Source organism: Mustela nigripes, chromosome 1 (genome assembly GCF_022355385.1).
Source record: "Mustela nigripes isolate SB6536 chromosome 1, MUSNIG.SB6536, whole genome shotgun sequence".
In the NCBI taxonomy this organism is placed as follows: Eukaryota; Metazoa; Chordata; class Mammalia; order Carnivora; family Mustelidae; genus Mustela; species Mustela nigripes.
Window position 1 is genome coordinate 174,592,080 of NC_081557.1, and position 12,693 is coordinate 174,604,772.

The following is a 12,693-nucleotide window of genomic DNA, read 5'->3' on the forward strand; positions in this document are numbered from 1 at the left end:
TCTCCTAGGGTCATTAAAACAAAGTATTGGGTGGCTTAAAAATCACAAAACTTTATTCACATAGTTGTGAGGAGGAGGGTAGAAGTCTGAAATCAAGGTGTCATCAGAGCCAGACTGCTTCTGAAGGCTTTAGAGAAGAATCTTTCCTTACCTCCTCCTACCTTCTTGCTGGTGGCTATCTGGCAGTGTGTCGTCATTGGCTTGCAGCTACATTTCTCCAATTTCTTCCCAGGTCTTCACATGGCTGTCTTCCCTCTGTGTCTCTCTGTCTTCTCTCTTTCTATGAGGGTGTCAGTCCTTGGAATAAGGCCACTCTAATCCATTACAACCTCATCTTAACATGACTACATCTACAGAGACTCTAATCCCATGTAAGGTTACATACACAGGTACTGAGATTAAGACTTAATCACGTGTTCGTAGTTTTTGTTGTGGGGGTGTGTGGTTTGCAGGACACAATTCAACTATGACAGTGGTCTAAGGGAAAAGAGAAATTGATAAACCACTATTCAATCTCTCTCTGCCTTGTTGTTAAGATTCTCTACCACAAGTAATAGTGAATAGGAAAGCCTTTTGAAGGCTTTTTTTCAAATAAAGATTTTATTTATTTATTTGTCAGAGAGAGAGAGTGAGAGTGCAAGCAGAGGGAGGAGCAGGCAGAGGGAAAAGCAGGCTCCCCACTGAGCCAGGAGCCTGATGTCGGGCTCCATCATAGGACTGTGTGATCATGACCTGAGCTAAAGACAGATGCTTAACTGACTGAGCCACTCAGGCATTCCTCAAAGGCTTTTTTTGATGGTCTTAGAGAACCAAGCCTTTATTTATAACTTTGTTGATGTAAAAAAAAATTGTATTTTTAACACCTGACAACTCTGACTGACCAAGGAATTTTTGGAAGTTAACCTACGTTTAAGACATAATTGCTTATACTTCAGGGGACTTTCCCCCACTCAAATAATGTTACAAGTTTTTTTGAAGTAGTATGTGTCACATTTTGTAATACTTTTAACTCTGGTTGTTCAACAAAATAGAGTAGGCATATTAAAATTAATATTCAGTCACGTCTAAAATTCTGTGCCTATTAAATATTCTTAGCCTAAAATCAATAAAGATTTCCTTTTTCTACTTAGGCCACTGTCATCTAACTGTGGTTTCTGCTCTTGGCATTTTCCATCTTAGTCTTTGCTCATCTTACCACACTTGATTAAGTGTGTGCTTTGTTAAATCAGCCATGATTTAATAAAAGAACAGTGGCCTTAGAATCAGAACTTTAGCTCTGTGATTTTTCCCTTTAGCTCTGTATTTTATTAATTTTGTTATCTTGGGAAAGTCACCAAAACCACTTCCTCCCTCAGTGTTTTCACCTGTACTGTGATTGATATTAACCCTTTCCCTGTGTGGTGGTGAGAATCCCATTGAAGTCACTTAATATTTGAGGGTGTGTCACATGCCAGTATTGCTGTAAGTGCTTGACATGCTTCAGTGAGAACAAAGTTCTCAGGCTTCATGGGGCTTCTATCCTTGGAACTGAAAATTATATGAATTATAAAATGCTTTACCAGTATAAGGTGTTATCATCATTGCTATCTTAGCAGCAGCAACTCCAATTTCTCAAATATTTTTAAAAAAATCTTATTATGCATTAGCTCCTAGATATCAGGAAGTACATAAAAAGAAAATCTAAGAAATAAAGAATTTACCCATTGGAAATTTAACCATAAATATAAACTGGGTGGTAAATATTGAAAATGTTCCTTTATTGCATTCAAAGTTCTTGGACCCCTATTATTATATGGGTCGTGCAGTGACTTAGGCTCCATGTGGAATGTGAAAATAGGCATTAATTCTGCCCTCAACACAGGGCGTGTGGGTGGTTCTGTTGGGTGAAGGACTGACTCTCAGTTTCAGCTCAGGTCCTGATCTCAGGGTCATGATATCAAGCCTCAAGTCAGGCTCTGTGCTCAGCTGGGAATCCGCTGAAGATTCTCTCTCCCTTTCCCTCGGCCCCTCCCTTCACTCGTACTCTTCTCTCTCTCAATAAATAAATAAATCTTATAAATAAATAATCTTAAATTAACAATCATAATTAAATCATATAATCATAAGTTAAAAAAATCATTAATAAATAAATCTTTTAAAAAATCCTGCCCTCAAGGAGTTTAGAATCCAGTCAAACACATGCCCTATGAGAATACAAAGTTAGTATCGAACAGCGAGGCACCAAAAAAATTGATCGGAAGTCTCAAAAGTGGAACTAAAACATTTACAACACCATAACATCTTATTGACATTCTTCATGTAGGATATTTACTTTCTACTGCTGTAATGAACATGGCACTACTAGAAGCTGTTTTATTTATCTATGTAGTGAGATTTCACTTTACACTTTCAATGTAGATATTAACATCTATGGTATGCTATATGGTACAGTGTTTGTGCAGTACTTTCACTCTGTAATGGATATATATTATATAAAAGCTTAAGTGATATTTCAGAACAACACCAAACACCCAGAAGTTAATAGCTCATTAATAATTGGAGGCCTGATTTGCGACGATGTGGATGGAACTAGAGGGTATTATGCTTAGCGAAATAAGTCAATTGGAGAAAGACGACTATCATATGATCTCCCTGAAATGAGGAAGGGGAGATGCAACATGGGGGGTATGGGGGTAGGAAAGGAATAAATGAAACAAGATGGGATCAGGAGGGAGACAAACCATACGTGACTCTTAATCTCACAAAACAAACTGAGGGTTGCCATGGGGAGGGGGTTAGGGATAGGGTGGCTGGGTTATGGACATTGGGGAAGGTATGTGCTATAGTGAGTGCTGTGAAGTGTGTAAAACTGGCGAGTCACAGACCTGTACCCCTGGGGCTGATAATACATTATTTGTTAATAAAAAAATAAAAAAAATTAAAAAAAAATTGGAGGCCTCAATCTGACTATTTAAAGCTATGTACTATGTATTTGGGTGTTTATAGAGAAGACACTGTTATGAGAGGCTGTCTGAACATAATCAGATGTTACTCATTCATAAAGCATTGAAATGTGAAGTACACTTCTTTGCAATTTACATTGCAATGATGCACCACAATTGCAGATATGTTGCCAGTTTTGTTGACCTTCCTATCCCCAGTGGTTAGGACAGTCTATCCCTAATGCTTAGTTCCTGGTACATGGTAAACATTTGACAGATGCTTATTGAGAAGTGAACCCAATTTCCAGGCTGAGGGTGCTCCTAAGCAAGGTCAAGTAAGTGGGGCACCATGGGGATGGGTGAAGGAATAATTGGGATGGCTGAGGGGAAAACAGCGGATTGGGAGGATACGGTGGGGGATTTCTGTGCGGGCTCTGACAACAGTGGGAGTTGGGCTTTCAGAGGCTTCTCTAGAGGTTCCTCTAGGGTTTTGTTTCAGAAAAAAAGAGGCCCATTGCCCCTTTCCTGGCTGGGGGATCCAAGGTGTCACTGGTGGGAGTGTTCTGGTCAAGCAGAAGGAGGGTAGAGAGAGGAAGGGGCAGAAAGACTCGGTTGACTCTAGATGAGGCTGTGCAAAGGTCTTTGGGGGGGTACTAAAACAGAGAGGAAGGGCAATCCCAATAGCAGTGGGGAGAGAAGGTAATTTTCCTTCTCATGCTTATTGGAAAGCTGACTTCTTAACTTTGGTAGCCATTTCCATGTAAGAAACATTTTTCAGGTTGATTTTTCTAGGTTGAAGATTACGTATATTTGTAATAATAATGGTAGGATCAACAACGCAATAACACATTTACATAGGCACCTTCCGTTTTCAAAGTGTATGCTTTATCTCATTAGGTTGATCCTTACTTTATTTTTACATATAAGTATTCTGTGTATTATACAGTGAGTTTGTTTTCTAGGAATTGAGATGAGTGTTTAGTGTGTGCATGTGTATTTGTACAGAATATGCTGGGCTCTGGTTGCATCCACAATTTAATAAGTACAAATATACAAATATGGCACCTTGATCCAGAAGACGAAATTGGGTTTCCTGTGATAAAAACCAGCCCTGTTTTCTTTTTCTTATCAAGAATAATTCTGGAACTTTATATATGAGCTCCTTGAAAGCAGGGATTGTGTTTTATTTATCAGTTAATAAGGAGAATTAGGTTAAGATTAGTTATACAGTGTTTTAACTGCTTGAATTTCTTGTATTTGTGTTACCCCCACATATTACATATATATTTGACAAGCCTTAATTAACTGCCTTAAATATATTATGCATCATGCTTGGTTCTGGGAAATTTAATGATTTCCTTCCAACCCAAGCATGTGCACCCAAGCGCGCGCATGTGCGCGCACACACACACACACACTCACACTCACACTCACTATCCCTGGCTTGAAGAAGCTCCTGATGGGAACGTGGAGTTAGGAGATGTGTCGCAGGTGCTTGTCCGAAGGGTACAGTGGAAGGAGGCGGCCCAGAGGAGGGAGTGGTCTGTGTTAGTTGGTTGATGGGGAACAGCTTCTCAAAGCTTCATGACAAAAGTCATCCTTGAGCTGAATTTTAGAAGAGTATCATTTGGAATCAAGTGAATAACATCACAAAACTGTAACTTTCTTACCTGCACTTTAGGATATTAACATTTAATCCTTTTCCTTGAGTAGCCTCTTCACCGGCTGAAATGTATCTCTTCAGGTTCAGAGACACATTTGAGACTGTTAGAGTTTTCTCATCATGCATTGTGTCTGTTCCGTGTTGAAGTACCTGTAGGAAGAAAATTAAGTGCAGGTTTTGTGTGTGGGTTGAGAGCAGATCGAATTGAAGGTGTGTCAGGAACCAACTAGCAGAGTCCCTGGCATTGTTTTTTCAAGGCTTTCTTCATTGTAGCTGGTCTGGGTCCCTGATGGTAATTGGTTGAATCAGATTTAACAATGCAGTTAGATAAACAGTTGTGGCAGCTGCTGCCATGGCAACGTCACCGTCCTTACCCTCCCAGCGCGCCCCTTCCCCACCCCTCCTTCTCCTCCTGCTTTCCTCCAGTAAGTGCATACTCGCTAGTGGTCTGTGCAAGCAGCAGGGTTTAATGGCAGAGCTATTTTCTTTCCAAACTGTTCAAAATGATGAACGAAGATGCAGCTCAGAAAAGCGACAGTGGAGAGAAGTTCAACGGGGGTAGTCAGAGAAGAAAAAAACCCAAAAAGGTAAATGGCCGGAATTAGGAATGTCTGTAGAGAGATGTGTGTGTGTGTGTGTTAGTGTGTAATGTCAGTGAGATTACAGAAACCGTGGAGCATTATGAGTAACTATAGACTATAGCAGTGCCAAACATTGCTTTTTAAAGAGGCAGGTGCAGACTGCTGCTTTCTGAGAACAGGAAAGGAACCAGGGTTCGTAATGGATACATTGACTAAAGCATGGTGAAGTGAACAGAGATAAGGTGTGTTCTGCATGTGTATTATTGAGGCTTGTGGCCACTATTGGATGCTTCTGGTGTTCACTGGCTATATATAGAAAGAGTCATTTTATTTTTTAGAATGAGTGAGTTTAAAAGCAAACGTTAAGCAAGGTGGGTTGTGAAGCAAAAGGAAGATTTTTGGCCAGATGTGTGCTCGGGGATGATCTTCAGATGGCCAGACAGCAAATGCCTTTTGGTTCCGTGCTGAGTGTGTTCTTTCTAAGGAGAAGAGACTGTTGTGACAGGAGAAATATGATCCTCAGTGTGATATTTCTTTGGTGTGTTTAGCTCCTCTACGGTTTTCCCAGACATGATAGTGTGATAGCTCTTTCATTGATTAAGATAAACGGCCAAGATAAAGATATTATGGGCTGGGGGTGTTGGGTACACAAAGCAGTCTGTAGGATTTCTTAGCCTGGCACACATTCCCACACCCTTGATTTTCGTGGAAACGATACCAGTGAGAAACAGTGGGAAAAGATGCAAACTATTCAGCCCCACCCAATGCCAGCACTTCTTTCTTTATGGCCTGACTCCTTCTGGTAAACTGTTGCAGCCTCACCGAGCAATATGAGCCCCACCTCGGACAGAGATGTCTTTAAAAAATAAATTCCCCTAAAATCCATTTATTTCTTGAGGCAATAAGATGGGCAGAATCTAAAATGATCATAATGTAAATGCATTCCAACGTTAGACGCTTTGCCTCTTGAATGAGCACGTTAAAAACATTATCATGGACAAATGAACATTTTTCATTTTGATGAAATGCAATGCATTTTAAAATTGCACTGCACTTTGAAATTTTAGATCTCTGGTACCTACATGTCTCATGATCTAAGAAATTGGAAATCATTACACCTCTGATATTTAAAAGATCATGGTATTAGTAAACAAGAGATTAGTGTCTTTCTTTCTATGGTGCCTTGTAATTTGATAAAAATAAGCATATCCCTGTATAAAATTTTTAAAAGAATAGCATAAGGATTGTGTGATGCAGTCTGATAAAGGCAAAGGATAATTCGGGGCAGACAGGAACATTGGGGGAATGTCCTTTTGTATCTGACGATTCTGGATCCTCCAGCCCTCAATGGCATTTTTTGTAGAGCATTAGCTAATTGATCAACATTTTAAAAAGGGAAAAAAAAACACATAGAAAAGAAAAAGAGAGCAAGAGGTAGGGAAAAAGAAAGAAGGAGTTTTTGCTTGAATTCACACTCTCATTTCAAATTCCTCTGCAATTTCTCTCTGAAGTCCCTGTGCTGCATTGGAAACATTATACTCAGAACTACGAAAGGGGTGGGGAGTCTGTATCATGGAGATTTTAAGCTCTGAGTGTTGATCCTAAATTCACACGGCAAAAGCCATCTTAAAATATTTGAGGGGGTAGAGCTAATGAAATCATTATAGGTGATAACTTTAATATGTATTCAGTATATTTTCTCAAATATATTTATTTAGGAATAAATTCTTTTCAAACTTGCAGTTGAAAGGATAGGAATTAGTAGCAAGTTTTGAATATGTGTATGAATTTTTACACACATTCAGAGACATATATTAAATGAGCTATTAAAGCACAGTGAATATTGAGGATTAAAAGTAATTTCACCTAATAAGAAAGCATACACACCATACACACACACATGCACACCCAAGTAAACATCCTTCAGTTTGTCAAGTCAGATATAAGTGGGTTTGAATCTGAGCTCTATCCTTTTATATAGTGTGTTTGGAGCATATCATTTAATTTCTTTGATGTAGGTCCTCATCTATAAAATGTGAATTATTCTACATATCTTTTGGTATTTTGTGAGGATTAGAAATAATGTACATCAAATTCCTTGAGCAGTATTTAATATACAGTTCATGGCAATGACTTTTAGGTGTTGTTACTGTTTCTTGAATGGAAATTATTTATTGGAATAAGCCCTAGAGAAGGAAAGTCTGTTTATATTTTTAAGAGAGGCAGAATATAATATTCATACTTTGCAAAGGCTAGTAGTCACTTTTCAAAAGGTCAAAAGTTATATACTATAATTGGAAACTTTTTATCTCAAATTATTTGAGACTTACATAAACATACTCAGGTCTTTAGATTACTGCTTCACATCTTTTTTTCACAGCAGGCATCTTGAATTTTCATATTTATAAACTAGACCATTAAATATGCTTTGATGAGGGAATAATAATCAAGAGATAAGCATCTCTAATAAGGAAAAAATCTGAAAAAAGCAAGAATTTGAGCAAAGCCAGTGCCATATCACTTTAATTGTCTGTTTTTCTACTAGTGGTTCACATTGAATCCATTGTAGAATCCTGTATAAGCACCCAGGACTGTGGACCACCAGGTTTACTGTGGCTTGGGTGTTGATCTAACATGATGAATCATATACCTTGAATACATGCCTCTTTCTCTAGTAAATATTTAACAGATGAGCCATAATGCACTTGTTTATTCTACATCTCACTAAAGTAATTCCTCTGAGGGAGAGAACTAAAGGGTCTTTTACCACAAAACCCACAATGTGAGAAAACAAGCTCAAGGAATTTATTTTCTATTAGGATTTTAGTGAGTACCTTGAAGATGGAAATTATTCTAGCTTTTCTTAAAAATTTCTATTCTGGTTTTAGTAATTGAGCTTGTCAATGCCCTCCACACAGAGACCACCAGGAACACACCTGTGGTTGAATGTGTGTTGGGTTACAACTCATTGCGTTGAGGGAGGATGCACATCATGAGGAACTGAGTTAGAAAGGTCTCTTAGGATTTGGGTTTGGGCTGTAGCTGATTTAAAAAAAGAAAAAGAAAAAGAAAAAAACACTAGCAATCTCTCGTTTAGCAGGAGAGGGGCACGTCTGGTATTTTGTGGCTTGGACAGTGTTCATATTTTGTCTGTGTTCAGGCATGATAAGGGGGTGGTGCCATTTCTGACCTGCCCCATCCCAGTCACAGCATGGCCTTGTCTGAAAATGATGCTTCTTTGACATTGTTTGTGTTCAGTAGAAGAACACAAAGACCAATGGGATAGTATCAGGTTAGCTCCTGGATGCTGCTTTTCTCTTTCTCAAGCTTGAACACAAAGATACTTTTGGAGAGGGAGAGAGATTTATTTGTTGCTGGATGCTCTTTAGTGTTCAAGGAAAATAAATCAGATATTTTTGTTGCTAAAGTATTCAGAGAAATCTTTTTCATCTGCTACTTCAGCAGATAGTATCCTTCAGGCCCAGTGATTTCACACAAACAAATATTGCCCCAGGTACAGAGTTGGCTGTTCTATGGAAAAGAGGAAATGGGAACTACTCTAATTCTTAACTGGAATCCTAGACTAAAAGGAAGTGCTGAGACCTATAGGGTCTCTGGATGAGAGGTTTTAGCCTAGTCTAAACCCTGGACAATGTGGCAAAAATTTCTTATTCCAGACGATATTTTGGTAGATTAGGTTAAAATAATTCAAGACCATATTAGAGTGCAGTACCCCACACTTTCCAATTTTGCATCAGTGACAAGGCAGTGGATTTGTACCAGAAGAAGCTGTAGGAGCCTTTGATAATTTACATAAATGAAAATGGAAATGCCCCAGCATCAATCACACGTGACAGAGCCATCTGAAACCACTAAGCCTTGTGAATTCTTTTAAACGAGTAAACAACTAAATGGCTTAATAACAATTCACTCATTTGTTGGAACACCTATATAAAGATTCAAATATAAATACTATTGTTTTCAATAGAATAATGCAGTAAAATGGCTTTGTAGCATATTTTATATTCACTTGAGATGTTTTGTTCTGGGCTGTTATTTTAGAATAGTCATAAGCATTGCAACATTTTTTGGTTATATATCTTTTTATTGCTGTTTACTTGCCACTACCTAAATAGGGAGATGAAAGTGATACCAGATGTATGATTGAAATGTTGCACCATTGAAATGTGAATGAGAGACATAGAAAAAAAAAGTTTATTTTTACAGCAGACACAGAATGCATGGCTTTTTTAGTGGAATCAGGTAGCAGATCCAGCATTTGGGTGTTCAAATCTTCTTGCAGTCAGATTAGTTTTGACTTTAGCTGGTGCCTTACCTTGTTCAATCAAGGCTAGAAAGGCTTTCATGTATAATTCATCCTGAAAAATAGCCCCATTTCTTCAATTTTCCCAAATAACTTATGATTTACCTTTTTTTTTTAAGAACATGAGTTTATAACCCAAAATAGCACGTGTTGCCTGAAGACAGCAATTCCCCATCACTGAAGGTATTTAGGATGACCATCTGTCAGAGATGATGGAGATTTTTTTTACTGAAAAGAAAAATCCCTTACAACCTGGTATTCTGTGGTTTTCTTTCCATGTCTTTGTTTCTAGCTCTTTCTACCTACCTTTATGATACTGATTTTCCACTGATAATTTCATATGTAAGTCATAGCTAAGATATTCACTGCCAAGTATCTTTTTTAGATACTAGTAAAGTGTTGTTTGCTGCCCACAGCTACCAGAATTACCTGGGTTGCCTTCTAAAAGAAGAGAATTCTCAGGACCCACTTCAGACTGGCTCAATCACTTTTGGTGATTTGAACAGACTTCCAGCTCCTTGATTTTATGTACACTGGAGGTTAGAACCATTGCTTTAGAACGTGGTCAGCGGGCGTGAAGTGGAGTTATTTTAGAAGGAAGAATCTCTAATTTCAGTGAGATGTGTTAGGTTATTACATGGCTCTTAGATTTATTTCTTTGGAGTGTAGATAGCAATGACAAGGACATGAGAATAGAAAGCACTTTTCTTCCTATTCTAGTCTACATCTGGGACGTAGAATTATTTCACATCCACCATCTCATTTCATCTTTGAAATAATTCTCAGTGAGTATTTTTACCCCAGTTTTGTAGATGAGGAATTGGAGACTCAGACTCTATGTGGGGATGGCACTGGAGAAATGATAGGCATTTTTCCTACTTTTCAGCAAATGACATCTTTTGAACCATTTCTCCCATGGAAACCAGGTGCTAAGATATAACTCTGTGTCTCCTGCAAAGCTTCTAAGGTACCTACAGTTTCATCATCTGCTAAGATATCCTCCGGATTTCCGCCTTCAGTGTTACTTCCTGTCTTTTACCCATTGAATACATTCTCTAAAATGCTGACTCGGATCAGGGAATAATGCATAAGGGTGATTTCTTTCCTGGATGTTTGTAATATTCTTCCAATCAGGACTCCTCTTTCCCCTCCTTTTGGTTGCATTACATTTTATGATGAAATCCACAACAATGAATGGGATAATATAAATAAGCAGGTATCTTTATGTGGTTTAGGTGTATTTAATTAAGCTAGCGTAAAAAGATCTTGCTTTCACAACTTTGTTCTAATTCTTGGGAAACTTTGTTAGTATGATATTTTCAATAATTGTCCTATGAAAGAACATTTAAAGAAATTTAAAGAAAATATGGAAGAACACATTTTCTCATATACTCTTTCCTGAAGTATTTCTGGTTTCTTTTTCCTTCTCAGTAAAGTTTCTGAAGAGACAAATGAATGCATATTGAAGTAGGATTAAGATTTTTAAGTCTGCATTTGTTACTATCTTGTCCCAATTTAGAGCATACTAAAGTATAAATATGCCTACAGCTTTGTTTCTTTCCTGCTTGTATTGTGTTCTAATTCCTGTTGGTAGCAGAAATAAAACCACTATTTTTATCTCAGTGGGCACTGGCAGGATTCATCACAACAAATAAACTTACCATCTCAATTTCCTTTTACTTGAAAGGGTCGAGTTGGGATTGCTACCAAATGAGACCATCTTTTTTTTTTTTCTTCATTTAAGATTTATGTATTTATTTGAAAGGGAGGAAAAGAGATGGTGGAGGGAAGAACAGAGAGAGGGAATCTCAAGCAGACTCCCCACTGAGTGTGGAGCTAGACACGGGGCTCCGTCTCACAACCCTGAGATCATGACCTGAGGGGAAATCAAGTCAACACTTAACCGACCAAAGCACCCAGGCACCCTGAGACCATCTTTTGATTGAAAAAAATTAACTATTTTATACACTTGAGACCAAGTACATATGAGAGAGTATTCCTCTTCAAAATCCATTAATACCTGCCAATGCTTTGTGGAGTGTCAATTTTTAAAAGCCAGAGGGAGACAGTAAAATATATTCTAATTAATGATACACCTAGATCTAGAGGGTGAGCTTCTACTTAGTTATCAGACTTGGTTTTTAGTTATGTTTTTCTGTTAACTCACAAACAACTATCATCTTCTACCCACTAATTTGTGTTTGTACTCATTAAGACAAAGACCTGATTTCTAACGTTTGCTTAGTGAGCTTCAATTTTTTTTTTAAAGATTTTATTTATTTATTTGACAGACAGAGATCACAAGTAGGCAGAGAGGCAGGCAGAGAGAGAGGAAGGGAAGCAGGCTCCCTGCCTAGCAGAGAGCCCGATGCGGGGCTCGATCCCAGGACCCCGGGATCATGACCTGAGCCGAAGGCAGAGGCCTCAACCCACTGAGCCACCCAGGCGCCCCAGTGAGCTTCAATTTTTAAGAATCAGCTTGTTTAATTCAGTTTAATTTAGGTGTTTCCTCCTAAACCATAGGAAAGCTCCCTTCATTCAACAATTGTTGAATGAACATTGAACATTGAACATTCAACATTGTATCGGTTTGCTAGGTGTAGAGCACTGGATTTGCTGTTATGGCATTTAGGGGATGAAAGATAATGATTGTTACCTTCATGGAGTTTGTGTTCTGTTTGGGGAGACATTTCTATTTAAAAAAAAAAAGTAATGAGCAATTCAGAAATATTAGAAGTACTATATAATACTTATACTTAACAAGTATTATAAGTATTATATTGTGCAATGCTAAAAATAAATTCTGTAGGAGCCTGGAGAAGGTAAGAGATCAGTGTTATTTTATTAAAAATTAAGCTGTACAAGTGGGTGAGTCATTGCCTTGAGCCTTGGATTATGGCTAATGCTTAAGTATGAAGAGTGAGGATAGATAGGCAACCCAAATGGGGCAACCTCAACCATATAATTACAAGTCACACTAAATATTAGGAAACTGTTGAGATATTTGTTGTAGTTGAGAGCCATAAATTTTGTGGGTGAACTCTCCCTGACCTGTCCTTACGCTCTGTGCCTTGGTCAATTTTAGGCTCACGTTTTATAATCCATCTTGTGTGGGAGGCTTATTCTGTGTCCTTCTCTTATAGCACATATTTCTTTTTTTTTTTTTTTTTAAGATTTTATTTATTTATTTGACAGACAGAGATC

General features: G+C 38.0%; 1 protein-coding gene across 3 annotated transcripts in view; it reads left to right on the plus strand.

The window, feature by feature from the left end:
* The first annotated feature begins 4,990 nt into the window (after positions 1-4,990).
* The window catches only part of ANK2 (ankyrin 2), a 323,814-nt gene continuing 316,111 nt past the window's right edge, over positions 4,991-12,693 (plus strand). For 2 of the 3 annotated variants that reach the window (XM_059377495.1, XM_059377473.1), the window contains exon 1: positions 4,991-5,171. In XM_059377495.1, coding sequence (XP_059233478.1) covers positions 5,088-5,171 — 84 coding nt within the window. In that variant the 5' untranslated portion in view covers positions 4,991-5,087. The remainder of the gene's footprint in view (positions 5,172-12,693) is intronic. The other variant, XM_059377509.1, reaches the window with a different exon arrangement.